Raw genomic sequence first — 27,500 nt, 5'->3', positions numbered from 1 at the left:
GCTAAATCCAAAGTTGTTGGTTAAGTAACATCAGTGTAGCGCCAATCTTTTATTGAAAATACCCCATTCTTATGTTGCAGAACATATTTATTAAAATACCGAACACCTTTTTCTTGTAGATATGCTTGAACACAGAAATGATAATTTTCTTGAAGCCTTCTTGCTGTCATTTGTGTGTCAGAAATATATGACAGATGAACATGATGGCAGGTAATTCCTTCCCATCTTCCCACACTTAAATCTGTTTGTATTCCCTTACTTACTATATATAATCCTGTTCCCTGTGTTTTCATGATATAAACTACGGCAAAGCTGTTATTGATTTTTGACCGTTGAAGAAAACCAAGCTGTTATTTCAGCCTGATTAAATTTTTTAGCCTGATTTTAGCCTAAATTTTCGTCTGAAAACCATTTTAGCCTGATTAAATTCTATATTTGTTGTTTGATAATCGTGCTTCCACAAAACTCATTCTCGGCACCAAGTGGATAATATTCTTCATTTCGAGACTGATTTAATACTTTCAGGTCTTCTAGGTTTATTTTATATGACCAATTATACCCTAAATTATTCATATCATATCTCCAATGTTCTATTCTCTGAAAAACGATATGCCCTTCTCCATAAAATTTTATTTTAATTGGAACTGTGAATTCTGTAAGACCTGGAGATAAAATCATCACTTCTGTATATTTGGAATACACAGCCATTTTATTTTAGGATATATATATATATATATATATATATATATATATATATATATATATATATATTGTGAAGAATCACTTAATCTCACCAAGTCATTCGCGTGAGTCGGGCTTGGATTATTTATTAATTTATTAACATTTTTCATATTAATATTTTTTGCTGTACTATATTTCTGTTGTTCAGCCTTTGCCTTTGTGTAATAATTTGATAAATCAATATCCAGTTCTTGGGATACACCAAAGGTAGAACCATTTTTTCCAACATCAGTCATTTATATTAGATTAAAAATAACCATAAAATTTGTTATTGTTGTTGAGTTGAAATAACACGTATAGACATAATTGACCACAACACTTGGAATTTAATTCTTGGACTTGAAATATTTGATAAACACCTTTCTGCAAGAATTTCATGACTTCAACAGGTGGTGGAAGACCATAACTGTCAAAATAATCTTAAAACCTAATTATTATAAATACAAACCCAATGAGAACCATTTTAATTATGATCTTCTAAATTCATAATAATATTCTTTGTATGTTTGGACAAGTTTGATAATTCATCCCTCATACAAATAACCACATTATTAATTTTTAATTTCTTGCAATATTTGACAAGTTCTAAATTTGATGTATTCTTTCCAAATTCTTTAAACCACTCATCAATGCTCATTTATTTATGAGAAAGATATAATCCATTACCCTATTTTAGTTAATTTTACACCTGCGTGTGCGATGGAAGAAAGAATGTCTCCAACGAACAATCTCCCTTTATCAGGATGGCTTTCAAGTCTTTCAGAAAAATTTACAATAACACCACTTCCACTAATTTGTTTCCCCAAGTCTTTGCTTTGTCTTTCCAACTCTTTTTGAGCCTGGAATTGAATCTTCCTTTCTTGGCAGTTTTAACCATTGCTGAAATACCACCCATCAATGCTCCAGCCGCACTTAAACCAGCAAATAAAGAAATTAGAAATGGGAGAAATCCTCCACTCATCTCTCTTATTGAATATGTCTTCAATATTGGTTTTGACATTTTAATTTTGAGAGAGCCAGTTTCGTTCAAGATTTTTACCTGTTCTCTTGTGAGCAAAACATCAATTCTTACTGCTCCTTTTCTCTGAATTGTATTCAAGTTATCACACAAGGCTTTTGTTTTTGAATACAAGATGAAAGTTTTTTTTAAGATTGATTTGATTAACATATACCCCAGTTGACACTTTACTACTCATTTATTTATCAAAAAATGTAAGACTTATCATCACACGGTTATTTGTATTAATCTGCAATTCTATTTCTTCCAAAAGCAAACAATATGTATCAACTTCTTCACTCTCTCTTCATTCAATGTAAAGGGAAGTATCCACTCTATTCAACTTTATAATTTCCTTTTGAGCACTCATGTCAACCGCATAGATTGTATACAGGCTTTTAAATGCTGTCATATTCAAAATGGGTTCTATATTTACATTGCTTTCACACAACTTTTGGTAAGACTTGTATGCTTTAGCATAATCATTTTTTCCCCAATCAATTTCCAATCTATCTCGTGGATAAAATGTTCCATTCAGAGAAATGTGAAGTTGTTTCACCTTAGCATTATCACTCAACGCATTATTCTTATCAGCAGCAGTATCTCCATCTGGTTTCATTAAAATGAGCCACAGGTATCGTGGCTTTCCTTCCAGAACACCCAAATTCCATGTGTAAGTGGTTTGGTTGAGTTTAACGTGTTGACATTTTCTTATAAGGTATAATACATTGAGTGTTTTTTTTTAGTTAAGTCTTCTGTTCAACATCTCTTCTGTTTTAAGATTAGGAGCATATTCACTAATGTACCAACTAATTTCATCAATAACAATTTTATACTGAGCACCAAAAGCATTTGCAGCACCAAAAAGCAATCTATTTTCATTATCATTCCTTTGCAGTTGAAATCTAATTTTAAGTCCATACAGAACTTTATCATGATCACAAAATCCAAATATACCTTTAAGAGGAACTGCAACGGCAAAACTATTACATGCTTTTGTATCATCATTATACATTGCCTTTCTTTGACTATACATTGCCAGGGTCTGTGTTTTTTCCCCGTTGCCAAATCAGGAATAAAACCTTCAACAGCACCCTTAACCATTCTATCACTAAATGAATAAAGTGTAAATTTCATCATTTCAGATGTTGCAGAGACATTAAGAACCACTTCAACTTCTTGTGTTCCAATATACAAACGAACACTGTCAAACATTTTCCAGAAGATATCATTTATGAGTGTAGGGTTTTTGTTATTCGCAGCCTTAGTGAATGTAAATTTACACAACAAGAAACTTTCGGCGAGATTCACATCAGTTTGTTGATTATTTATTTCAAAACTTTTTGTTCCATTTGTATTCCAGTCTGTTCCAGTTATAGCATTTACAGTTATAGTAAATTATATATTTGTATTCCAGTTATAGCATTTACAGTTATAGTAAATTATATATTTGTATTCCAGTTATAGCATTTACAGTTATAGCTTGAAGTAGTCTTTTTTTTAGTAGAGTTTGAGATGACAATGGTATCATCCAAATCATAGATACTATCAATTGCTTCCATACTTGTATTTATTTAGGAAAAAAGATGTTAAAACTTTTGAAACCCTGACCCAAGTAGTTGAAATATTTTGTCATTGTTGGGGAGACAACTGAGTTTTGCATTTCTTAATTTATTTTATTGCTTGCAATTTATGGGATTCCTTTTGGGCATCTTTTATACTCTTTATAGCACCTGCTACATTTCCCACAGCAGAAGCAGTTGAACCAATTATGTCTTTATGTTTAAGAATAGTTGAACCTATACCCATCTCCGTTTTTCTAAATTGATGTCCTATACCCCGTTGTCTCTGAGGTTTACAGTATCTTGTACCAAGATAATACCTTCACCCTTATAGTATGGGGAAAGGAACATCCCATCCTTGGTAAATATTTTATATTTCCTCAACTCATGTTTCGTCACAATAACCATCGTATTTATTTCTTGGAAAACTTCACGTCGGTGAACTCTAATAAATATAATAAAATATAATTATATAATATATATAAATCCATGTTGAATTTATAACCAATTGGGTTGAGTATGCACTGAATGAAAATATTGTGTTTGTTATTATTCCATCATTATAAGCACCATCAATCAAATCACAGAGAATTAACACCAAATGTATGCCTGAGTATATTTGAATGACATTATCACCATAAAACATGAAAAGCTTCATGAAAACAATTGTTATTTCCAGCATTATTACTACCTAACAACAATAACAGTCTATTAACTAATTGTGATAGGTCATTTGGAAGAAAACTAACACCTTAACCAAGCCTACTGAAAGCCTCAATAATGTGTATCTCCTTTTCATTCTTCCTTCCTTTACTGGCAACAGAAAGTCCGTAATCAAGTGAGTTTAGTAAATCAATATACAGTGGGGAGAACAAGTATTTGATACACTGCCGATTTTGCAGGTTTTCCCACTTACAAAGCACGTAGAGGTCTGTAATTTTTATCATAGGTACACTTCAACTGTGAAAGACAGAGTCTAAAACAAAAATCCTGAAAATCACATTGTATGATTTTTAAATAATTAATTTGCATTTTATTGCATGAAATAAGTATTTGATCACCTACCAACCAGTAAGAATTCCAGCTCTCACAGACCTGTTAGTTTTGTCTTTAAGAAGCCCTCCCATTCTCCACTCATTACCTGTATTAACTGTACCTGTTTGAACTCGTTATCTGCATAAAAGACAGCTGTCCACATTCAATCAATCAGACTCCAACCTCTCCACAATGGGCAAGACCAGAGAGCTGTCTAAGGACATCAGGGACAAAATTGTAGACTTGCACAAGGCTGGGATGGGCTACAGGACAATAGGCAAGCAGCTTGGTGAGAAGGCAAGAACTGTTGGCGCAATTATTAGAAAATGGAAGAAGTTCAAGATAACAGTCAATCTCCCTCGGTCTGGGGCTCCATGCAAGATCTCACCTCGTGGAGCCTCAATGATCATGAGAAAGGTGAGGCATCAGCCCAGAACTACACGGCAGGACCTGGTCAATGACCTGAAGAGAGCTGGGACCACGGTATCAAAGAAAACCATAAGTAACACACTACGCCGTCATGGATTAAAATCCTGCAGTGCACGCAAGGTCCCTCTGCTCAAGCCAGCGCATGTCCAGGCCCGTCTGAAGTTTGCCAATGACCATCTGGATGATCCAGAGGAGGAATGGGAGAAGGTCATGTGGTCTGAGACCAAAATAGAGCTTTTTGGGTTAAACTCCACTCGCCATGTATGGAGGAAGAATAAGGATGAGTACAACCCCAAGAACACCATCCCAACCGTGAAGCCTGGAGGTGGAAACATCATTCTTTGGGGATGCTTTTCTGCAAAGGGGACAGGACGACTACACCGTATTGAGGGGAGGATGGATGGGGCCATGTATCACGAGATCTTAGCCAACAACCTCCTTCCCTCAACAAGAGCATTGAAGATGGGGCGTGGCTGGGTCTTCCAGCATGACAACGACCCGAAACACACAGCCAGGGCAACTAAGGAGTGGCTCCGTAAGAAGCATCTCAAGGTCTTGGAGTGGCCTAGCCATTCTCCAGACCTGAACCCAATAGAAAATATTTGGAGGGAGCTGAAGGTCTTTGTTGCCCAGCGACAGCCCCGAAACCTGAAGGATCTGGAGAAGATCTGTATGGAGGAGTGGGCCAAAATCCCTGCTGCAGTCTGTGCAAACCTGGTTAAGTACTACAGGAAACGTCTGATCTCTGTAATTGCAAACAAAGGTTTCTGTACCAAATATTAAGTTCTGTTTTTCTGATGTATCAAATACTTATTTCATGCAATAAAATGCAAATTATTTTTTTTTAAATCATACAATGTGATTTTCAGGATTTTTGTTTGAGATTCCGTCTTTCACAGTTGACGTGTACCAATGATAAAAATTACAGACCTCGACGTGCTTTGTAAGTGGAAAAATCGGCAGTGTATCAAATACTTGTTCTCCCCACTGTATACTGCATCATCCTCATTTTTTGTATTCAATGGTTTATCAAAATAATTTGATTCACCCCTCACAGTTGAACCTTGTCTTCCATATTTTGCAAGAAGAAACATTAATCTCAGAGTTAATATAATAGATGCTTGAACAGAACTCAAGAACCTTAATTCATCATTAAATATCAATACCTTTTCTTGAAGAAGATGGAATATTGCTGGTTGTTATGTTGGAATGAGACCTGCTATGGTTTTTGAATCTGTTGAATATTCATGGTTTTGGAAAGCATTCACAACATAATCAGGGGGTTGATTTATCTCTTCCAGTTGTTGAAATAATCCTTCATCATCATATTCTAATTCTCCTATATCTTCTAGTTCTTTATCTGTCATTTGACAAAAATGTTTTATCATTAAAAGTTTTTTTCGAGGTGTATTTTATCATTGGAACTGTCGACATTTGTTGGGCAGTTTTTTTTTCAAAAGTGGTTAAAAAAATTCCTCTCGTTTTCTTTCAAATGCTTCTTCACCCGTTAGTTTCTGTCTGCGTTTCTTCTTTTCGCCTTCCTGTTGTTTTAGAACTTTTGAAACCAACTCTTTAATTTCTTAAATCTTCTTGCTCCTTCTTCCACATCCATTTATTTATTGGAAATTGTCACTTAATGAATTGTAAAGGTCAATGGGGAAATTATCCTTTTCTTCATCATTCGAGTAGATGTGTTCAAATAAATTATTTTATTTAAATATTTCATCAAATTCTTTATTGGAATTAATACGAGTTGGAATTTCTTCTTCACCAATACTTGTATCTCTGCTTTTCATACGTTTGCGTTGAGTTTCTTCATCAATATGAAAACTGAATAATAAAATCTTATCTCCATGGCAACTCAGATGTTTAATCATTTGTCTCATTCCTTCTGGATTAGTTTCTAATTACCAAAGACCACCAGATTTTAGTTTATTTAACTCACTCTTAAAAATGTGAATATTTTATTGCACCAAGAGAAATCTCAAATATTTGTCCTTCGTTCTTCAATTGCATTTGTTCCTCTATTGAAATGTATAATAATCTTCACCTTCTACTTCTCCTGGTCGCATTACTGTGGTGGTTGGAGATACAATACGTATTACAGGGTATGTTTTTTAACAAACAAGTAGTCTTTTCATTTTCACTATTCAAGAACCTTGATTTATGAAAGTCTTTTTTCCAGAAGCAGATTTACTCACAAGATTGATAATAACAATCATTTATGTATGTGATTGTTTATAAAATAAAAATTATATCCTTCAGTATCTCATCTTGTTTCACAACAATGTATTGATATTTTCCAGCCGTTTGTTTCATATACTCCACAAATTCTTTGTTACTACAGAACGTAGAACAATTGTCTCTCCAAATATTGTTTATATCTATTGAATTTAACTTGAATAAAATAAAAGTATTAGCATTATTTTGTATCGAGCGACGAGGGAGTTGAAATTATGATTGACTAAGATAAATACAATTACAAGAATAATGTCTCCCTCTTGTGCAATAACTACCCATAACCATTTGGTTTCTCTCATAAACACAATCAGCAAAGATAACGAGATTCTTTTTTGATTCATCCAAATCTTGGGGTGAAGAATACGTATTATCACAAAGAATACGTATTATCCGTATGAAGAATACTTATTATCCATATTATCACAAAGAATACAAGTTATAGGTTTTGATTTCTTTTTATATATCTGTGTATTACAAAATAGTCGAATTATATCTTCAATGTTGTAATCATTCAGTTTGTTTTGAAGTTTAAATAAACCAATTATGTCTTCTTTTTGAAGACCAGCATTAAAACCTTGTGAGAGGAGTTGATACTCTGTTTGAAAACTTGACTTTGTGAAAATTATTAAATTATCAAAATCTAAAAAGTTGGGAGTAAGGAGCATCTTCAAAAGCAGGCAGGTTTTTCCACATGCACTTAAATCAACTATAAGACATCTCAATGAATTTGGAGGATTTTGATGGTTGTTAAATTTTATCTTATGTTCCCAAATGGGTAAAAAATCATTCATTTATATATTTAGAATATAAATTATTTAATTTTTTATTGGCTTTTTCAGAAACTCTGTTTTATCCTGAGTTCAGGTTTAATTTCAACATTATCCATTATTTTATTTATACAATATCTTGTGTATATTTCCATGAAAATGACAATTGTTAATAATATGCATCATCAATCCATGAAACATTACCATTATTTGTTTAGTCTCTTCTCTTATAAGAAAAGGTGTATTATATATCAGCCTCGTACTTAACATTCATTTCTCTTGTTAATCTTGTAAAGTAATTCATTTTTGGGGTAATTTTGAAACAGTTGTGTTCCTTTTGATATATATTTTTTCATCAATTATAAGATAATCACAGAATATACATTGTTTATGGACTTCTGACTCTGTGTTTAATCCCACTCTATAACATGCAGACAATTCTCTAATTTGTCATATGGAGAATCAGGGAATTCAAGAGGCTCAAGATCTAATATACTATTCAAATTTATAAAGTAAAACTTTACTCAAACAAAATTCATCTTCGGTATAATTTTTGGTACTTTCATGTGTCCTTTCACAATCATCTATCAAACAACTTTCATAAATTTTGTTTGAACACAAACTCTCGGTATCATAACTGTCTTCTGTTCCAACAGAGAAACTATCATCACTCTCATAATCTTTAAAATCTTCACTTGAATAATGACTCGTATTTAATTAGTTGAAAAAACATTACGATCTATATCTATACACTTTTTTTCATTAGCAGATTCAAATACTATATTTTTTTACATTAAAGGTAATTTTAAAATGGTCCTTAACTACTACTGAACGAAATGCCATTTCACCTGATATATTAACATCCTTTATTTCATCAGGATTTACATCATTCCGGTTGTTGAAAAAAATTCAAATTTCTCCTTGCATATTGCTGATGGTCTTTTCTTTTCTTTCCAAAGCTTCATCCACAAGGTTTTTCTTTTTTGATCCTTTTTCTTGTTTCATTGATTTTTTCCTAGATTTGGATATATTGCCAGAAGGAGAGGACAAGCTTTTGTTAGAGCTACTTTAATTGATTTTATTCCAGATATAATAAAAGCCCTTCCACTGAAGGAAATTGAAGAACTCATTATTTACCGTACTTGTTTTTATCCAATCGTTGTTATATTTATCTTTATTCAATTTTACATCCTCGACATGTTTCTCAGTATCTTTTACAAATGTAGAGTTTGATTGAAACTTGTCTTTTGTGTCTTGATACAATGTATTTATTAAGTGAAAAAAGTTGGTGGGTAAAATGGTTTTAAGCACAGATTCACCTCTAATTTTAACGGCATTTTCATCAAGAAAATTTTTGTTCAAGAAAAGTGTTGCTGTTTAAATATGGTGAATATAACGTACTGTGACGTTTAGAATCATGTATATAAATGTTATTAAAAAAACACTTTCAAACCAACAAACACACAAATACAATCTTTTCAGACAAATATCTCCATTTGAACGAGAAGCAAAACTTTGTGATGTCTGTTCTAAGGATGTCTTAAAAGAGAGTTATAAAAAACATCTTCAATCACAAAAACACGAAAACAACATTGAGAGAAACTTGAAGAGAAATAAGAAGAAAATTGGATTAGAGGGAGATGTCATTGAGACAAAACCATTTGAAATAACAACTTTTCAAAGAGATTTTAAAGATCGGATAGAGGTAAAACTTATAACATGTAATATTGGTGTGAGATCCATTTGGGAAGCGATTCATATCTCAAAGGATTCAATTATCAACGTTGTTAGAAGAATGTTGAAAAATCATAAATCATTCAAAATATATCTTGGAGCCTCCTTTACCTTCTCAAGAGAAGATAATGTTGTTGAAGAAAAATATATCAAAACGAATCCACCACACCTCATTACATCAACTGATAGCTTCCTTAAATCTCCTATCGTTGAAGAGCTTATTAGATTTGAATTATAAGAACAACAACAAGGTAGTGGGTTCAACATTAGAAATGTTTCATATATCGATCTTCATATTCTTAAATCCACTCCGCTCAAGGCTTATTCTAATTTTGATTTACCGAAGTATATAAAGAATAAAAAGGCAATAATTAATATTAAAAAATACTGATAATGAATGCTTTCTCTGGAGTATCTGAGCACATCTTTATCCACAGGAAAGGGACTGTGAAAGAGTTTCAAAGTATAAGAAATATGCGAATAAATTAGAAACTAGGGATCTCGGCATCTCTGGAGGAGAACCCATGAGCTTAAAAGATATAACAAAGTTTGAGAATATGAATAACCTATCAATAAATGTTCATGGTTTAACTGATAAAAGCAAAGTCCAAATTCTAAGAGTTGGTAATAATATATCCAATGATAATTGGTCAAATGACTGGCATGTAGATCTCCTATCTATATATTAATACTGAAGGACTAATTTTGTGCTCCTCCTCGCGGTCACGTCACGTTTTTCTCGGTACTGTGACCTGGACTGAAAGAAACTTCGTACCTGTAAGAGTGCATCACACATAGTGGCAATAGTGAACTTCCAACGCTGAAGCAGAATAAACACTTTTCGTTGAGATGGGGGTGAGGAGTGGAGGCGGGGGCGGGGGATGAAGAGACGGGGGCGGGGGATGAAGAGACGCGGGCGGGGATGAAGAGACGGGGGCGGGAGTGAAGAGGCAGGGGGCAAGGTAAGCAAATTTTTGGGTGGAGGTAAGCAAATTGAAAGCGGGAGACAGGGGAAAATGGGGCGGGGGCTGGGTTGAATTAGGCGGAGTTGAGTGTGAGGGGTGGACAGGGGGATGGGGGCCCGGGGGCAAGTGGGGTGGGGAATCAAGAGACGGGGGGCAGGGAGTGAAGAGGCGGGGCCGGGGTAATTACATTTTTGGGCAGGGGTAAGCAAATTGAATGGGGGCAGGGGCGGGGGGGAATGGGGACAGGGGCGGGGGATTAGTAGGCGAGGGCAAGCATGCCCTGTCCAGTCCATGTCCCTCGAGTGTGTGTGAGCTGGTGAGGGTGGTTAAATGAACGGAATCCGTCTGTGACGGGGTTTCAGCTAGTATTTCAATAATAAAGAAACCGCTCATTATGCTTATATCAAAAACAATTCTCAATTGGTAAGTCGTCAAGTTTATAAATCAAAGCATAAATCATATCCTTGTAAGTGATGTCTAAATATCTTTCGACCTCAGCAAAGACTTGATAAACATTTAACGTATTGTTCTAATCATAAAGCAGCAATTGTTAAGATGCCAGGACCAGGAGAGAAAGTTGTATTTAATGAAACAAATAAATGTATAAAACACCCATTTGTAATATATGCTGATTTTGAAAGAATCACAGAAAAGACTGATGATATTAAAAAAAGTATCAACAGCATATCCCTTGTGGGTTTTGTTATTACATTAAATCATCTGTAGGAAGTAAATATGATAAGTTGGAGTTGTATAGAGGACCTGAAGCTGCTGATGAATTTGTTAAAAGGATTGAGGATGATTGCATGAAGCCCACTGAAATTATGTCAAGAACAAATAAACCCCTGAACATAACTCCAAATTAAGAGAAATAATTTGAAGAAGCAAGGATTTGTCATATATGCTCAGAGGCTTTGGTAAAACTGATAACAGGGTGAGAGATCATTGCCATATCATGGGGAAATATAGTGGAGCAGCTCATAACAATTGCAATCATAATTATAGAATCCCTTCATTCATACCTGTATTTCTTCATAATAATTGTCATTATGATACACATCTCTTTATAAAAGAACAAAGTAAGACTCCTGGAAAGATAATCTCAATTCCTTATACAGATCAAAATTACATCTCATTCACAAAACAGATTTACACTTGTGAAATGGGTGTAAATACAAATATTACATTTCTTGACTCATAAATTTATGCCAAGCACTCTAAGTTCTTTGGTTTGTAAACATCTCTTCTTTTCCTATACTTTCCAGTCAATTTACGATTGAAGCCGACTTGGGTAAAAACATTTGTCTTCTTACTAAAAAGGGCATTTGCCAATATGGTTATGTGGATTCCTTTGAAAGATTTAAAGAAATAAGACTTCCTCCTCAAAAGCGTTTTTTTTAAAAAACGAGTTAGGAAGATGTCATATACGGGTGAAGAATATGAAAGAGCAAAACAAGTTTGGAAAGAGTTGGAGATAGAGAATATGGGGGAATACCATGACCTTTATTTAATAACTGATGCTTTATTACTCACTGATGTGTTTGAGAAATTTCGAGCAGTTTGTTATAATAAAGATTCCTATGGACTTAATGCTGTCCATTATTATACATCTCCTGGACTAGCCTGGAATGCGATGGTAAAAAATGACGAAATAACCCCTTGAGCTTCCAAGTGATGAAGATGTGTGCTTGATGATTGAGAAGGCTAAAAGAGGAGGACTTTCACAAGTTTGTTCAAAGATATGCTAAGGCAAATAACAAATATCTTTCAGACTTCTCACCTGATAAGCCCACATCTTACTTAATGTACTTTGATGCCAATAACGTGTATGGCTGGGCAATGTCTGAATCTCAACCCGATGGTAATTTTAAATGGGTAAAAGAATAGGAGTTCAAATATATCTTAGATGATATAATCTCCACAAGTCAAGAAGATTTATATAAACGGGATTATGGGTATTATTTTGAAGTAGATTTAAACTATCGTCGAAAACTTCACAACAAACAAAAAGACCTCCCTTGTGGAGCTGAAAAAGAGATCCCCAATCAAGAGCTATTCGGTGGTTATCAACAACATTTCTTAAGTTCTTCAAATGAGTTTAAATATATTCCATCAACTAAATTACTAACAACATTATTTGATAAAGAGAAGTATGTTTTACTTCAAAGAAATCAAAAGCAATTTATAGAAGCAGGACTGCAAATTAAAAAGCTACATAGGGCACTAAAGTTTAGTCAGTCATTGGTTAGGTAAATATATTGATTATTACATGAGGATGAGAAAAAAGGCTAATAATGATTTTGAGAAGGACTTTTATAAGTTGATGAATAATTATGTATTTGGTAAAACAATTGAAAATATATGGAAGCGACAAAATGCAAGACTTGCTACAACTTGGGAGCAGGCAGAGAAGTTGATAAATAAACCAAGCTTTAAAAGAGTAGAAATATTTACAGATAATTTTTGTGCTGTTCATTTGAATCGAGTATAAAGATGGATAAACCGATTTATGTGGGAACATCTGTTTTAGATCTTTCAAAGTATTTAATGTGTGATTACTTTTAAAATAATCTCAAGTAAAGATACGGTGAGAATACTGCATTGCTTTATATGGATATGGATAGCTTCATATTGGAGATAACTACAGATGATGTTGACAAGGATATGAAAGAAGATTAAGGTATTTATGATATGGTACATGTAATCATGATCCTAATATCCCACTCCTTTCAAATAAGAATAAAATGGTTGTTGGAAAATTTAAAGATGAATTAGGTGAAAAGATACTAAGTTAATTTGTAGGTGTTCGATCAAAGGCATATGCATAAAAATACTTAACGAGAGGATTAAATGAATTCAAATGTGAAAAGAAACTTAAAGGTCTAAAGAAGAGTGTATTATAGAGATCATGAACTTTCAACATTACCTTGAATGAATATGGAAGAGAAGGGAAGTTTATAGAGAGATTAATGTTATTCGGAATTATAAAGATTAAATATTCTCAGAGACTGTTAATAAGAAAGCTCTAACAGAATTTGATGATAAAAGATATATCATGAGTGATGGAATAAATACGTTACCTTATGGGTTTAAAGTATAAGTATTCATTAAAAAATGGGGTTGGGGGTTTTAACAGGCTTTGGATGCATTATTTTTAATTGATGAATAAATTAAGTTATTCCTGAAAATAAAACATACCCTTATTTTGACTACTCAATTTGATTAAAGAAATAGTCATATGAAAGGGGGAGAAGCCCAGCCCCCGGTACAGGGAGTGGTGTCAAAGGGAGTGCTATGATGAAGTAATGTCTTCCAGTTTGAAAAGGAGAAATATGAGTGAGCGTAAGCGAGCGATTATTGCGACTTTGAGAAATGGTAGACATTACTGCGGCAAAGCCTCCCTTTTGACACTACTTACATACATATATATATATATATACATATATATATATATATATATATATATATATATATATATATATATATATATATATATATATATATATATATATATATATTCTGTATATACACTATACAGTACAAGCCTGGTGTTGGCTTAGTGGTTAGGGTGGCGGCTTGGGATCCAAGGGTCCTGAGTTCAAGCCCCGTTGGCTGCTGAATTAACACCAGGGGGTTGACTCAGCCTGTCATCCTTCCGAGGTCAGCGAAATGAGTGCCAGTGTACTGGTCCCAGTGTATGCCCCGGTTAGAATAGGTGTACCATATCCCTGTGTGTCGTAAGAGGCGACCAGGGTTGGCGTCAGGAAGGGCATCCGGCCATAAAACATTGCCTCAAGAAAAAGCCAAACCCCTGCACAGCAGGGAAAAATGGCTGTAAAAACGGTCATATACACTATACAGTACATTAAACTTATCTTTTTCGGCTGTTATAAAAGATAAGTTTAATGCTTTGTAAATTACACATTTTCTTGTGTACGTATGGAGGAGGGAAAATAGCCTTACTTAAAGCAAATTGGTATTTCAGCTTCGTTATATGACTCGTTATTTCTTTAAATTATCAGATTTCACAACAGATTTCGACACTTATTAAGTCTGGATGACATCTGATCCTAAAAAGTGAAATAATATTTTGATGACATACTTTAATTAGTCCGTGAGAGTACATCGTCGAAAATCGTATCATTTCATGCATGAAATCGCTTAAAGCTCCTAATTTTAAAATTTATAGTACTTATAAAAGCAATGTATACAGCAGGATTCATAGCTATGATGAACAGGCATTCAACATGATTGAGGAAAGTGAAATATAAACTTAATTGTTGAGAAATCGTTGCGGTCTGTTCCAAGTCATGGTGAGGTTGAGCAGGCCAAAAAACATTGTGGCTTCAGACCCCAGCAAGGTTATCCAGGAAATGCCTTAAGACCCTAGACAGCGAGGTTTCCGGGGTCGCCTGATGAAGAATATAATTAAATAAGTCCGTTAATTATCTTCAAAGGGGGTGTTTTAATTAACCCAAACACCAAATTTTCACTCTTGCACTTCCATGGAGTTTTCTTAGTATGCATGGAAAGTTTCATGCTATTAGGTTTTATGGTTTTGGAGTTATGGAGGACACACACACACACACACACACACACACACACACACACACACACACACACACACACACACACACACACACACACACACACACACACACACACACACACACACACACCCTTTTATTCGTATATGCATATTTATATATATTTATTTATTTTTTAAAGGTTTTTCCAGTTGGGATGATCCATTGTAACTATTAAAATGCACAGCCAACCAAAATGATAAAACTCGACCAAATTCGCACTTATTTTAATACAAACGAGTGTGAGCTGATCAAGTCTCAAGTTAACGTTTTGTTTGTGATACACAAACTTATTCAAATCACAGTGATGAATCGAGTGTGTGGCCTACTTTATTCTGCCTTGTATTAATCCTCTTCCAGTTCAACACACTGATGTTCGGAGTGGAAAACAAAATTACTTTTCTCCCTGTTATTAATGCTAATCATCGATTGTCTGCTCCCTCTGCATCTGTTTCCTGAGTGATCTGGTAAAATAAGGATGTGCATTAAAACTTGGCAAGTTAGTGGGCATGCATTGTTTATCCAGGTTAGTCCTCCTTGGTGATGTGATGTGGTCACATGGTCCTGTTGTTGGCGGGGTTGGATTGTGGGTGGAGCGAGTCTGCCTCAGTGAAGATTCTTTGATGGGGTGTATCTGTGGTAGAGTGATTGGGGTGTCCTCCTCTGGGCTGAATGTTCTATAGACATGATGTGGGTTATTTGTGGTCAACACTGTCCTTGTTTTTGCAGTTTGCATCAACCACTTTCTGCTTTCTGGATAAAGGGATAGTACTGAGCAGGAAGTTTTAATGTTTCTTCTGTTCATCCATCATCCTGTGCTTCAGCATGCCAAGATTCCAAAATTAGTCAGTGGTGTTTGTTTTTCATGACATCCAGAATCTGTGCATTGCTTCCATCATAACTGTGACCAAAACGTATGCAATGTCGTCCTCTGACTGATTGTGAGGCCTTGCCCAGCCTCGTAGCTCTGGTATGTTCATTTATCATCAGTTTTAAATTTCTTCCCATTTCCCCTACATCAGCTGTGCCACACTCACATACCGTGCAATGTACCACATCTGATCTGTCCCCAAATTGTATTTTATCTTTCAATTTAGTGATGGCACGACGAAAGGTATGGAGGGAGGCATTTGTATGCTACCTGGACTTGTGCACTGCATATGATTTTGCTAATCTTCTCTGTCATTACCGGGTAATATGTGAAGACACACAAACCATGTTTGTCTTCTTCTTTTTCTTCCTCCTCTCTTTGTTCTATTATATCCAAGTGCAAAAAAAGTCAAGGAAAGTGATGTCTTTGACCCAAAAAGTGGAGGTTTTGGATAAGCTTCGTCGAGGTGAGAGTGCGCTTTTTAAAATATATTTGCTAGTTTTGGAGCTGTAGAACAAATTATAAAAAACTTTGAAAGGTTACAAAGAGAAATGATTGAAGATATTATGGTAATATTGGAGGAATGGTAGGGAGTTTGGCTTGGCAAGATGGTCTAGCGGTATGCACACTCGCCTCTCAGCTGTCTAGCCTGGGATTGAATCTCTGCCCAGCTCTAAAGTGTCATTCCGGTGTTTCACTGGCAAGGTGATTCATCAGTGTGTGTGCCATCCCTCAGATGAATGCTAAACTGAATGTGCCCTCTGCTGACATTAGGTGGCAGACGTAAAGTTCCCACATTGTACTTCGCTAAGAGTGAGTGAGCTATAGTTAGCACCATGGCCAAATTCCAAATTCCTGCCCTGAGTACTGCTGGGAAGGCAAAGGCAAACCATTCAGTACAATCCTTGCCAAGAAACTGTTTCGCCAACACCGACGCTCTGTAAAGATTACATCCATTTTTTATATACTACCAGATACAGTGGCCTGCAAAAGTATTCACCCCCAACCAATAATGCCACACTTAGATGAATTATGAATTATGTTGAAACAATTTTTCGAAATGAACTTTTTTATTATTGATCGAAGAGATGAAACTAAACACATATAGTTGAAGGATGTCACATGAAGGAATACCAGTAAAAAAACATGTACAAATCAAAATTTACTGGTTGCAAAATGATTCATCCCCATGGGTCAGTACTTGGTGGAAGCACCTTTTGCAGCAATGACTGCAATGAGTCCTTTTGGAAGGTCTCTACCAGCTTTGCACAGTGAGATGGTGAAATCTTTGCCATTCTTCACGTGCAAATTGCTCGAGTTCTGCAAAGTTTAATGGGGATCATCGATGGACTGCAATCTTCAAGTCTTGCAATAAATGCTCAATTGGGTTCAAGTCAGGACTTTGACTGGGCCACTCAAGAACATTAATTTTCTTATTATTCAGCCACCCCAGTGTGGCTTTAGCTTTATGTTTCGGATCATTGTCCTGCTGAAATGTGAATCTCCGACCCAGTTTCAGTCATGGCCGGCTCGAGCTGGTTTTCATCAAGAATTCTCCTGTACTTTGCATTGTCCATTGTCCCTTCTGTCCTGACAAGGTTGCCAGTCTCTGCACATGAAAAGCAGACCAATAACATGATGCAACCACCACGATGCTTGATAGTAGGGATGGTGTCGACTGGGTGATGTGTAGTGTTAGGCTTGTGCCAGACATAACGCCTTGAATTTAGACCAAAAAATTCAATTTTTGTCTCATCTAACCACAAAACCTTTCTCCACGTACCAACAGTATCATCAAGATGCTTTTCCACAAACTTCATACGAGCTTTTCGATGTGTCTTTTTCAGTTATGGTTTGTTTCTTATCACCTATCCAGAGGCCAGCTTTGTGAATGGAATGGAATATCGTTGATTGATGAACACTGACCCTCATCTCAGACATAAAGCTTTGCAGTTCTTTCAAAGTCATTGTATTTCTGGTGACATCCTGAACCACTTTCCTGCTTGCACAGTCACTGAGTTTGGCTGGGTGGCCTGATCTGGGTAGAATCTCAGTGGTATGATACGTCTTCCACATAAACCATACTCAAAGGGATAATGAGTGAATTTGAAATCTTCTTGTAACCCTCTTCTAAACGGTAATTCTCCACCACTTTATGTCTGACACCACGTTAAAGATCCTTGGTCTTCATGTTTGTCTTGTTGGATGACCAAGTGAGTTGCACCTTAAAACTCTTCAGATAAGTGTGGGAGCTTAATTTTTTTAGTTACACCACTGATTATATACAGGTGAAACTTCTTACACTTATTTTGTAACATTTGAAACAAATAATTTCCTCCTGAAGTGATTTAGGGTAAATTAAGCAAAGGGTTTGAATACGTATGGAACTGAGAATCATCTGATTTTCTCTGTTAATCTATCTTATACACATTTTAATCTGCATCTTTTGCGTTTTCACTTTGGAGTAGTTCGTGAAGACTCTACATATTAAGTTTGATTTGAAAGCATCATGAAATAAGCTCAGTTGGCATCAAAATGTGAAAACTTTGGAGAGGGTGAATACATTTGCAGGCCACTATATTTACATATTCCTGTGCAGTAAATCCTTTAATGCCCACATTTATTCCTATGTTCTCAAGGCATTGGCCGAAAAAGGTTTTTTGCCCAATCTTTCATGAACCGGCCGGTTTTGTCTGACATTTGACCTGCCTGCTAAAATGCATGTGATAGCAATGGCGATTTGTAAATGAGGAGCATCACCAACCAACCTATGTATTCCATTGATAGAAACATGTCGAACATGTGAGTGGAGGAAGTCGAAGGTGGAAAAAAAAATTTAATCCATGAATTTCATACTTATTTAATTGTATTTTTCCATTTAACATTTAAGATACACAAATTTCACAATATAGTCTACTTTCTTAGTTGAGAAAAATGCTTTATTTAGTCAAAGTTATAAAAACTGCAGAGGGCTCTCTGGCAGCATGTTATTGAATTGTGCAAAGTTTGAATGAATACTTTCTCTGAAAGGGACAGAGCAATGTTGGGGGTGGAGGGTGGAGGGTGGAGGGGTGGTTGTTAAAACATAATATAATTGTTCAGAGTTTGGGCGAGGTAGTTCAGGGAGAGGTGGGATGGAAACTGAAATGTTGTGACGAAGACAAACATTCCACAATATCAACATCAGTATAATCAAGTGATTGCACCTGTAATGATATGCACAGTGAAATTTCTTTTTTGCATTAAATTCATTGTAATCTCACAAAACACAAAATAAACCAATGTCACCCGCAGGGTGACCCGTATCTTGCCAAAAGGTGACCACGTGTGACTTCTTTAAGGTCACACTGAGGTGAACAGAGCTGCTATCCACCAGGAGTGACTCCTTGAGGAATATCTGCCGACGAGAGATTCTGATGAGAATCGTTCTACAGAGTAACCATGAAAAATATGCGTTTGCCTCATAACGTCACCAAATGACGTCATAATGTCTCAAGCTTGACATATCTCGAAAGCACTCATCGAGGTGTTCAATTTGAGGTACTACACGATATGGTTCCTAAAACTTGAAAATTTGACCTTGGGGTCAAATATGTTTGACCTCAGGTGCTAACCTTGAAGATCAAGGCCAATCGCCACCAAAAATTAATCAGCTGAGCGCCAGACCATGAACTATATTCCCATGAAGTTTGAAGACGATCCGATCAAAATTACTAAAAAAATAAGCGTTTTGTCGACTCCCCTGATTTGTGACAAAGTGACCTTGACCTTTGACCTTGACCTTCAACATTTTTATGCGCTGAAAGGGACCTCAATAGGCCTCTGATATGCGAAGTTACAAAAATTTCCAATGATAACTGTGCTCTGCAGAATTTTTTATACGTGATTACAGACAAACAAACAAACAAAAAAAAAATTAATAAAATAAAAAAACATACAAGCTGACTAACATATCTTGCAAAAACTTCATTTTGGCAAGATAATAATTAGTCGATTTCAAGAAACATTCCAATACCTTGAATCCCATGCACTTGGTGTGTATGTTGATGTTCCAAGTAGTTCTAGTTCCTTGGTCCATTTCCCAATCACTATGCATGTGACAGTCTCCAACCTCCAGAGATGCTTTTCCAGTGTACCTGTTCCCATTTATCACTTCTGCTTTCAATGAGTTTATGTCAGGAATACCAAGGTCTTTCAATAAATGCAGTGAATGTGCAAATTTGCAATCAAGGAGAGACTTGGGATTTCCTGAATAATATGTTTTTACCTTAATTGTAGCTTTTTCTTTATCAATGGTTAGGCGTCCAAGCATATCCATTTCGGACCATTCAAGTTTTGATTGCAAGCCCACTTGAATCTTCTTTGGATAGTGTAAATCTTTCAAGTTTTTCCAGTTTTGCCTTGTATCAATGTGTGCTTTTAACATGTTTTTCGTCTGCCGCCACATGGTGTTGACAGATAGTCTGTTTTTTTCACTATTCAGGTTCATCCTGCAGAAATAACTTGAGTCACTCTTACCAGCTGTGGCTGACATTTGGTTTTTTGGGGGGATCACAAAGTTTAAAAAGCCTGAGTGTTTGAAGTGAGCAGTTAGCAAGCTCTTCTGTTCAGAACACTGGAGAGAAATGTCACTGTGAACAGTTTTCTTTTCAATCTTGACATTTAACTCCGCCTTGTTATTACAATTGTTTGATTGAACAAACCCATCAATTTTGAGATTTTCTGGAACTTGAAATTTCTTCAAACAATTCTGTGAGGATAACATTTCCCACCGGACTTGTTTCGTAAGCCATAGTTTCCCTTGCATTTCCATATCACAGCCTCCAACACCAATGTTCACATCCCAATTGTGTCTCCGATTGATATGTGCATAGTCAGCATGCAGTTGGCCCTTTTGTGGAAAACCAGCCCAAACAAGCCATGGAATAGTTTGTCCAAATTGTCCCTTGAAGTTCTGCTTCTTTTGTTGACTGTAGCAACCTTCTAGATCAGCACCCACTTTCCCATACACCAAATGTATGAGGCCACATTGCTGAGACTCATGAGAGCGACGGGTGCGTGAAACTTGACCACCTACTGGCTTACCCAGCATTGAAGCTTGGGCCTCTATTAGCTTTGGCCAAGGTAACTGCAGACCTTGCAATTGCTTTAAATGTATAACATAATGAGAGTTGCTTTTGCTGATGTTGAGATGAAGACTTCCATTTTTACCATCCAAGCTCATGAACATTGTTCCTTCAAGCAAATTTCCTCGAGCCATTCCATGCACTTTGAGTATCCCATGCTGAGGAATGCCATTCACTAGTAACTCCTCAACATTGTGCTTTGTGTGAATATCCAGAACTACTTCTTTATTTGAATCTTTGATTGTTTTCTGATTTATGACGTGAATGAAAACCTTTTTGGAATCAAACTTTGAAATGAGTTTTCCTTCATAATTTTCACGCATTGATTTCAAGACCATTTCGATGTTCACTTCTTTTGCAAAATCATTATCGTAGTTTTGTCTCACTTCAAGATTCGCATGATAACGTTTGCCTTCGACTGACCGTGAAGTCCGTTTTGCTGATAAAGTGTTCAAGTTTAAGTTGGTCTTTATCAATTTTTTACCTAACAAGATGTACAGTTTGCTTTTCATTGCATTTCTATTTCTTCTTGCCATGAAGTGTAATTTTGATTTGGGTGGTATTCCATTAGTTAAAAGCAGTGGAAATCGATGTTGTAATTTACAGTTCATCTTGATCATATTGTTCACACGAGATTCCATGCATTGAACAACAATTGTTTTCTTTTCCACAGACCCAGAACAATATCCTTTAAATGCTGCTTTGTCAAATATATTGCTGCAAACAAGCTGTAAATAAGATCAGTGCAAATTAATGAGATAAGCAAAAAGCATTTTCAAATGTAAACCACAAAACAGCAGCATTAATTATTAAGTGTGTTTAATGGAAGTAAAGTCATCTTACCTTTGCTTTTTTTGGAAATAATGTGATGGAATCAATATTATGGACAAGTTCACCAGCAATTTTGCTGGGTTTGGATATTTCAGCCAAGTGATTAATGGCATGCAACTTCAAATTCATCTCCACCTTGTCACTCTCTGCGTTCATTCCAAATTTGTGGTATACGTTTCCTTCCTTTAGGCAAATACTTCAATAAGACAAACAGTCACATATACTGATGGCATGTTCAGAAAAGTTAAATACTTTTAAACCCTACCCAATTTAATTCTGGAATGGAATGGAATTTACAAATTCAGCACTTCTCATTTGAAGACAGGCACATAAGAGACACACACAATATCGAAGCTAAAACCTGCCAAAAAGTTTAATGACTATTTTTACTGTCTCTACAAAGACAATCTGATGCATATATATATATATATATATATATATATATATATATATATATATATATATATATATATATATATATATATATATATATTTAGTCGAGAGAAAATCTACACCCCTTTCAAAATTTTCACCTTTTGTTGCCTTCCAGCCTGGAATTAAATTGCAATAAATCAGACTTTTCCAAATTTATTTACACATCGTAGCCCACAACTTCCAAGTGAAAAACAAATTCGACAAATTTCAGAAAATTAATTGAAAAGTACAAAACGAGAATATCTTGGTTGGATAAGTGTCCACCCCCTTGACAATGCTTGGTAGAAGCACCTTTAACAGCAATTATAGCTGTGAGTCTGTTGGGATAGATCTCTACCAACTTTGTACACCTTGATTGGGCAATGTTTGCCCATTCTTCTGAACAAAACTGTTCAAGCTCAGTCAAGTTGTGTGGGGAGCGTTGATGGACAGCAATCTTCAAGTCATGGCAGAATTTCGATTGGATTTAGGTCGGGGCTCTGACTGGGCCACTCACAAGGACATTCGTATTTTGTTCCTGAGCTACTGCAGTGTAGCTTTGGCTGTGTGCTTCAGGTCGTCGTCATGCTATAGTAATTATAAATTAGCTCACGTGGAACCAATCACCTTCAAAATCACACACCAAGTTAATTCGCCTTCACCTGTGTTAAATTGTAGTGATTCTGATGATTGCAGAATAAAACTAGAAGGGCCCTCGGGAGAGCGGTTACCTCCGCCATGCAATGCCTGATCCACGAGAACATATCGGGCCCAATACATTTTTGAAATGTAATGCTATGCAGTACTATATCGTTTTTGGACCGATTTCTCAATGGTGAAGAATCACTTTGAAAATTAAATGATTCTCAGATCCAGATCCAGATTTGGATCTTCACCAAAATTGAATCAATTTGTCCTTATCACACACCTAACCTGTCCACCAAGTTTAATCCAAATCCGTGCACAATTTTTTGAGATATCGTGCTCTATATTAGTTTAGCCATATCTCTCAATGATGAAGAATCACTTGAAATGAGATAAGCAAAAAGCATTTTCAAGCATTTCAAGATCAGCGACAAATACCTTGCCTAAATCAGGCCATCCCTGCAAACTGGATGACCAAGCATGGAGGAGGTTGATCAGAGAGGCAACCAAGAGGCCATCAGATCCAGATTAGGATCTTCATCAAAATCGAATTAATTTGTCCTTATCACACACCTAACCTGTCCACAAAGTGTCATCCAAATCCTTCCACAACTTTCTGAGATGTCATGCTGTGTATCATTTTTGGTCCTATCTCTCAATGGTGAAGAATCACTGAAAAAATTTGGGTCGTCGGATCCAGATCCAGATCTTAACCAAAATCTAAAAAGTAAATCGGTGTCACACACCCAATCTCCGCACAAAATTTCATCCAGATCTGTCCACAACCTTTTGAGATATCCTGCACACAAACAAACAAACAAACAAACAGACAAAGACAGACATAGACAGAAAGGGGTGAAAACATAACCTCCTTCACCGTCGGTGGCAGAGGTAATCAGCTGTTACTGTGGGTTTCCTTTGCTGGGTAGTGCATTTCACAGCAAAGACTCAACCATGAGTGACAAGGACCTTTCAAAAGACCTCTGGGATAAGGTTGTGGAAAGGCATAAATCAGGGGTGGGGTATAAAAATATTTCAAAATCCTTGAATATCCCTTGGAGCACAGTCAAGACAATCATGAAGAAGTGGAAGGCATATGGGACCACCAATCCATCCATTGAGACCATACTCTGTGCAGAGTGTTGGTGCAGCCTAAGCAGTCTCCTCAGCTCATGGGTACAATACTGGAAGGGTCGCCACTCCGACACAGGATACCAGCATGCTGGCACTCATTTTGCCAACTTCAGAAGGATGACAGGTAGAGTCAACGCTACCTGGCATTAATTCAACAGCCAAGCAGGATTTTAACTCAGAATCCTTTGATCTTTCAGGATTCAAGTCTGTCAAGTCAAGTCAGATTTCAGTTTGTGAGGTCAGGTCAGGTCGGATTAGATGTGTGACTTGCTCCAGGTACCATGTAAACCTGTACCAACCTGTTCCATGGTTGGGTGATTGGCGACGAAACATCTCCCCCACCAAGTTTCTTGGTGAGGAGGGTGTATGATATGGAAACTCAGCAAGATGAAGAACAAAACCTGTCAAAGCGCAGAGGAGCTCCTTGTGAGCCAACAGCCATCCATATCTAGTGCCCAACTGTGTCTGCGGACGTCCTCCTGCAGTTGGGTTACTTTATATTAAGAGGTTGGTGGCAGGATTTGCACTCTGGTCACCGTAAAACCCTTCATTGCGCAAAACATTCCAAAAGCATTAAAAAGAATCTGAAACCCACTCCGTGGGAGTACCTCCTGTGCAGCTGCACTTCACAGGGCAGCTCACCAGATGATGGGATTGGGGAAAAGCCTTCAGGACCGCCAATATTTGCTGATAGGAGGGAAACCACTGGGTAACCTTCCCGGGTCAGATTGCGGAAGTGTGTGTCGGGGTGGTGCTGAGGTGTCGTCCACCAGACGGCCGTTACCATGGGTTAACATGAGGCAGTCCCTTCGGGTGGGTGCCTGGAATGTCCTATCCCAAAGAGAGAATGATCACCTGTCTCTGTTATCATCTGAGCACAACTGTTTGGACATCAGTATTGCAGCACTCTCTGAGGTTCGGAGAGCGGATTGTAGAGAGATCATGGTGGGTAGTTTCACCAAACATTGGTCTGGTCGCTCTGATGGTTACCATGCCCAAGGAGTTGCTGTAGCTGTGTCCAATAAGCTGACTCCAATTATAATTGAGGTAGCACCGGTCAACGAGCATATTATGAGATGAAGGATTCGTCACTTATTGGGTGTCATTTCTCGTCTCTGTAAATGCTCTGACTGAGGCGAGTGATCTCAACATGAAGGATGCATTCTACGCCACACTCGACTTTGTGGTTGATCAGTGCCCCAGGCGAGATGCTCTTCTTGTCTTGGGGGATTTCAATGCATCGACTGGAACTGATAGGGATGGTTATGAGACATGTGTTGGTCCCCATGGGTCTGGAACTGGGAACCAGAATAGCACGAAGTTGCTTGACTTTTCAAGAAGTCACAGATGTCAGGTGGCTGGTTCATGGTTTCAGCGCCCACAAGTTCATCGCAGGACTTGGTATTCCAACGCTGGTGGTGTGGCAAAGGAGATTGACCATGTGCGCGTTGACGGTCGCTGGAGGATGATCCAGAACTGCAGCGTCTACCGGAGTGCTCAGTTCCTCAATACTGACCACCGGCTTGTTGTAGCAACTCTAAAGTTTCAGTCAAAATTCAGGAGAATGGTACCATCCCAGCCGTGGCTGGATGTTGGCAAGCTCAAGGATGAGAGGGTAGCTGAGGAGTTTGCGAACAGGCTGAGTGGAGATTTGGACAGTCTGCATGCTTTGGGGGATCCTGAAGAGTTGTGGAGTGCCTTCAAGACCACCGTCCTTGATGTTGCCCGTGGATGTCTTGGAACTCACCCTCGGGCAAAGAAGAATTTTGTCTCTCAAGGGACACTGGATACCATTGACCAGTCGCAGGGCCAGGCTGAATGGCAGAGCTGAGCTGTTCAGGGAGCTGAGGCGTAAAACTGTACGTGCACTGAGGGTGGACAAGGAGGCCTATGTGCGAGGAATCTTTGAGGGGATAGAGCATTACCTCGGGTCAAGTGATTCTCGTCCTGCTTACAGGGTAATTCATGCATTGCATTCCTCCAAGCCCATCCCTCGGTGTACTGCAATTCGAGCAGAGGGTGGTGAGGTCTTGGCAGAGGAGTCCAAAGTGAAGGCCCGCTGGGCCAGTTACTTTGAGCGGCTGCACCAGGCTGATCCACCAGCTGTTGAGTTGAATGTCAGAAGTGTTACAATCCTGAATGCCAACCCTCGTTTGATTCAGTGAATTGGGGTACCTGTGTGGGAGGATGAAAGTCCAATGTCTGAACTGTGGTCCACCTTCGGTTGTGGAAACAAGCTGCGGTGAACCGGTTGAAATTGGGTAAAGCTCCTGGGATCTGTGGCATCCATGCTGAGCTTCTCAAAGCTGGTGGAAATGCTGCACTCATCTCGTTGCATGCAGTTCTGTGCTCTGCCTGGAACACAGGCACCATCCCAACTGACTGGAAGAGTGGCCTTGTTGTCCATTTCTGGAAAGAGAAGGGTGATCGCCAAGACTGTACTAACTACCGAGGGGTGACGCTGCTCTCAGTGCGGGGCAAGGTCTTTGCCCGGATAAATATTGATAGGGTTTGCCACCATCTGCTTGAGCACCAGTGTCCAGATCAGTCAGGCTTTCACCAAAGAGGTCAACGATTGACCGTATCTTTGATCTCCGGGTCCTCACCAAATGCAGACGAGAGTTTTGGCAGGGGCTGCTAGCAGTCTATGTTGATCTCTCTAAAGCGTTTGATTTAGTGAATTGGGATGCCCTCTGGATGATTCTTGAACTTCGTGGGGTGCCACCAAATCTGATCAATCTGATGTCTGAACTATACTTTGGCAATGAGAGTGCTGTGAGATGTGGTGATACCATCTCTGACATATTTCCATTTGTTGCTGGAGTTTGTCAGGGGTGTGTGCTGACCCCCACACTTTTCAGCACTTGTTTGGACTGCATTCTGGGGAGGATGTCAGAGAGATCAAGCTGCGGTGCATCATTTGGGAATGTCAAGCTCTCTGACCTTGATTTCGCACATGATGCAGTCATCTTTGCAGAGACTCTAAATATCCTTTTGGGGGCCCTCGAGGTGCTGAATGAGAAGTCCTGCTTGGACTAAGGGTTCCCTCAATCAAAACAAAGACCCAGGCTTTCACTGACATCTTGGATGCTGCTATCCTGTCTCTACCTGTTTGTTGCGAGGATGTTGAGGTCACGGAGAGATTCACTTACCTTGGCAGTGATATTCATGTCTGCTGGGTGTGAGCCAGAGATCAACAGACGTCTGGGTCGGGCCTGGGGAGTCATGGATTCACTGGATCATGTGATGTGGCACTGCCGGTACCTGTGCGAGAGGACGAAAGTCCGAGTCTTCAGGTACTTGGTGCTTCCAGTCTTCCTCTATGAATGTGAGACTTGGACTCTGACCAGGGATCTGAGATGGAGACTTAATTCCTTTGGAACCAGTTCTCTTCGGAGAATCCTTGGCTATTGCTGGTCGGA

General features: G+C 37.6%; 1 protein-coding gene across 2 annotated transcripts in view; it reads right to left on the bottom strand.

The window, feature by feature from the left end:
- LOC147024109 (uncharacterized) overlaps positions 1-27,500 on the bottom strand; it is a 282,987-nt gene that overhangs the window by 189,582 nt on the left and 65,905 nt on the right. For both annotated transcript variants that reach the window (XR_015058872.1, XM_085883692.1), the window contains exons 19-20: positions 21,898-22,068; positions 19,944-21,782 (exon numbers count right to left, since the gene is read on the bottom strand). Coding sequence is in view for 1 of the 2 variants with exons in the window: in XM_085883692.1 (XP_085739818.1) it covers positions 19,944-21,782; positions 21,898-22,068 (2,010 nt within the window). In the remaining variant the exon portion in view is untranslated. The remainder of the gene's footprint in view (positions 1-19,943; positions 21,783-21,897; positions 22,069-27,500) is intronic.

The sequence above is a fragment of the Eptatretus burgeri genome, chromosome 6, assembly GCF_056783735.1.
Source record: "Eptatretus burgeri isolate ZD-2024b chromosome 6, Ebu_testis_v1, whole genome shotgun sequence".
NCBI classification, from domain to species: Eukaryota; Metazoa; Chordata; class Myxini; order Myxiniformes; family Myxinidae; genus Eptatretus; species Eptatretus burgeri.
The sequence above is the reverse complement of the archived record's forward strand: the minus strand, read 5'-3'. Positions and strand labels throughout refer to the sequence as shown.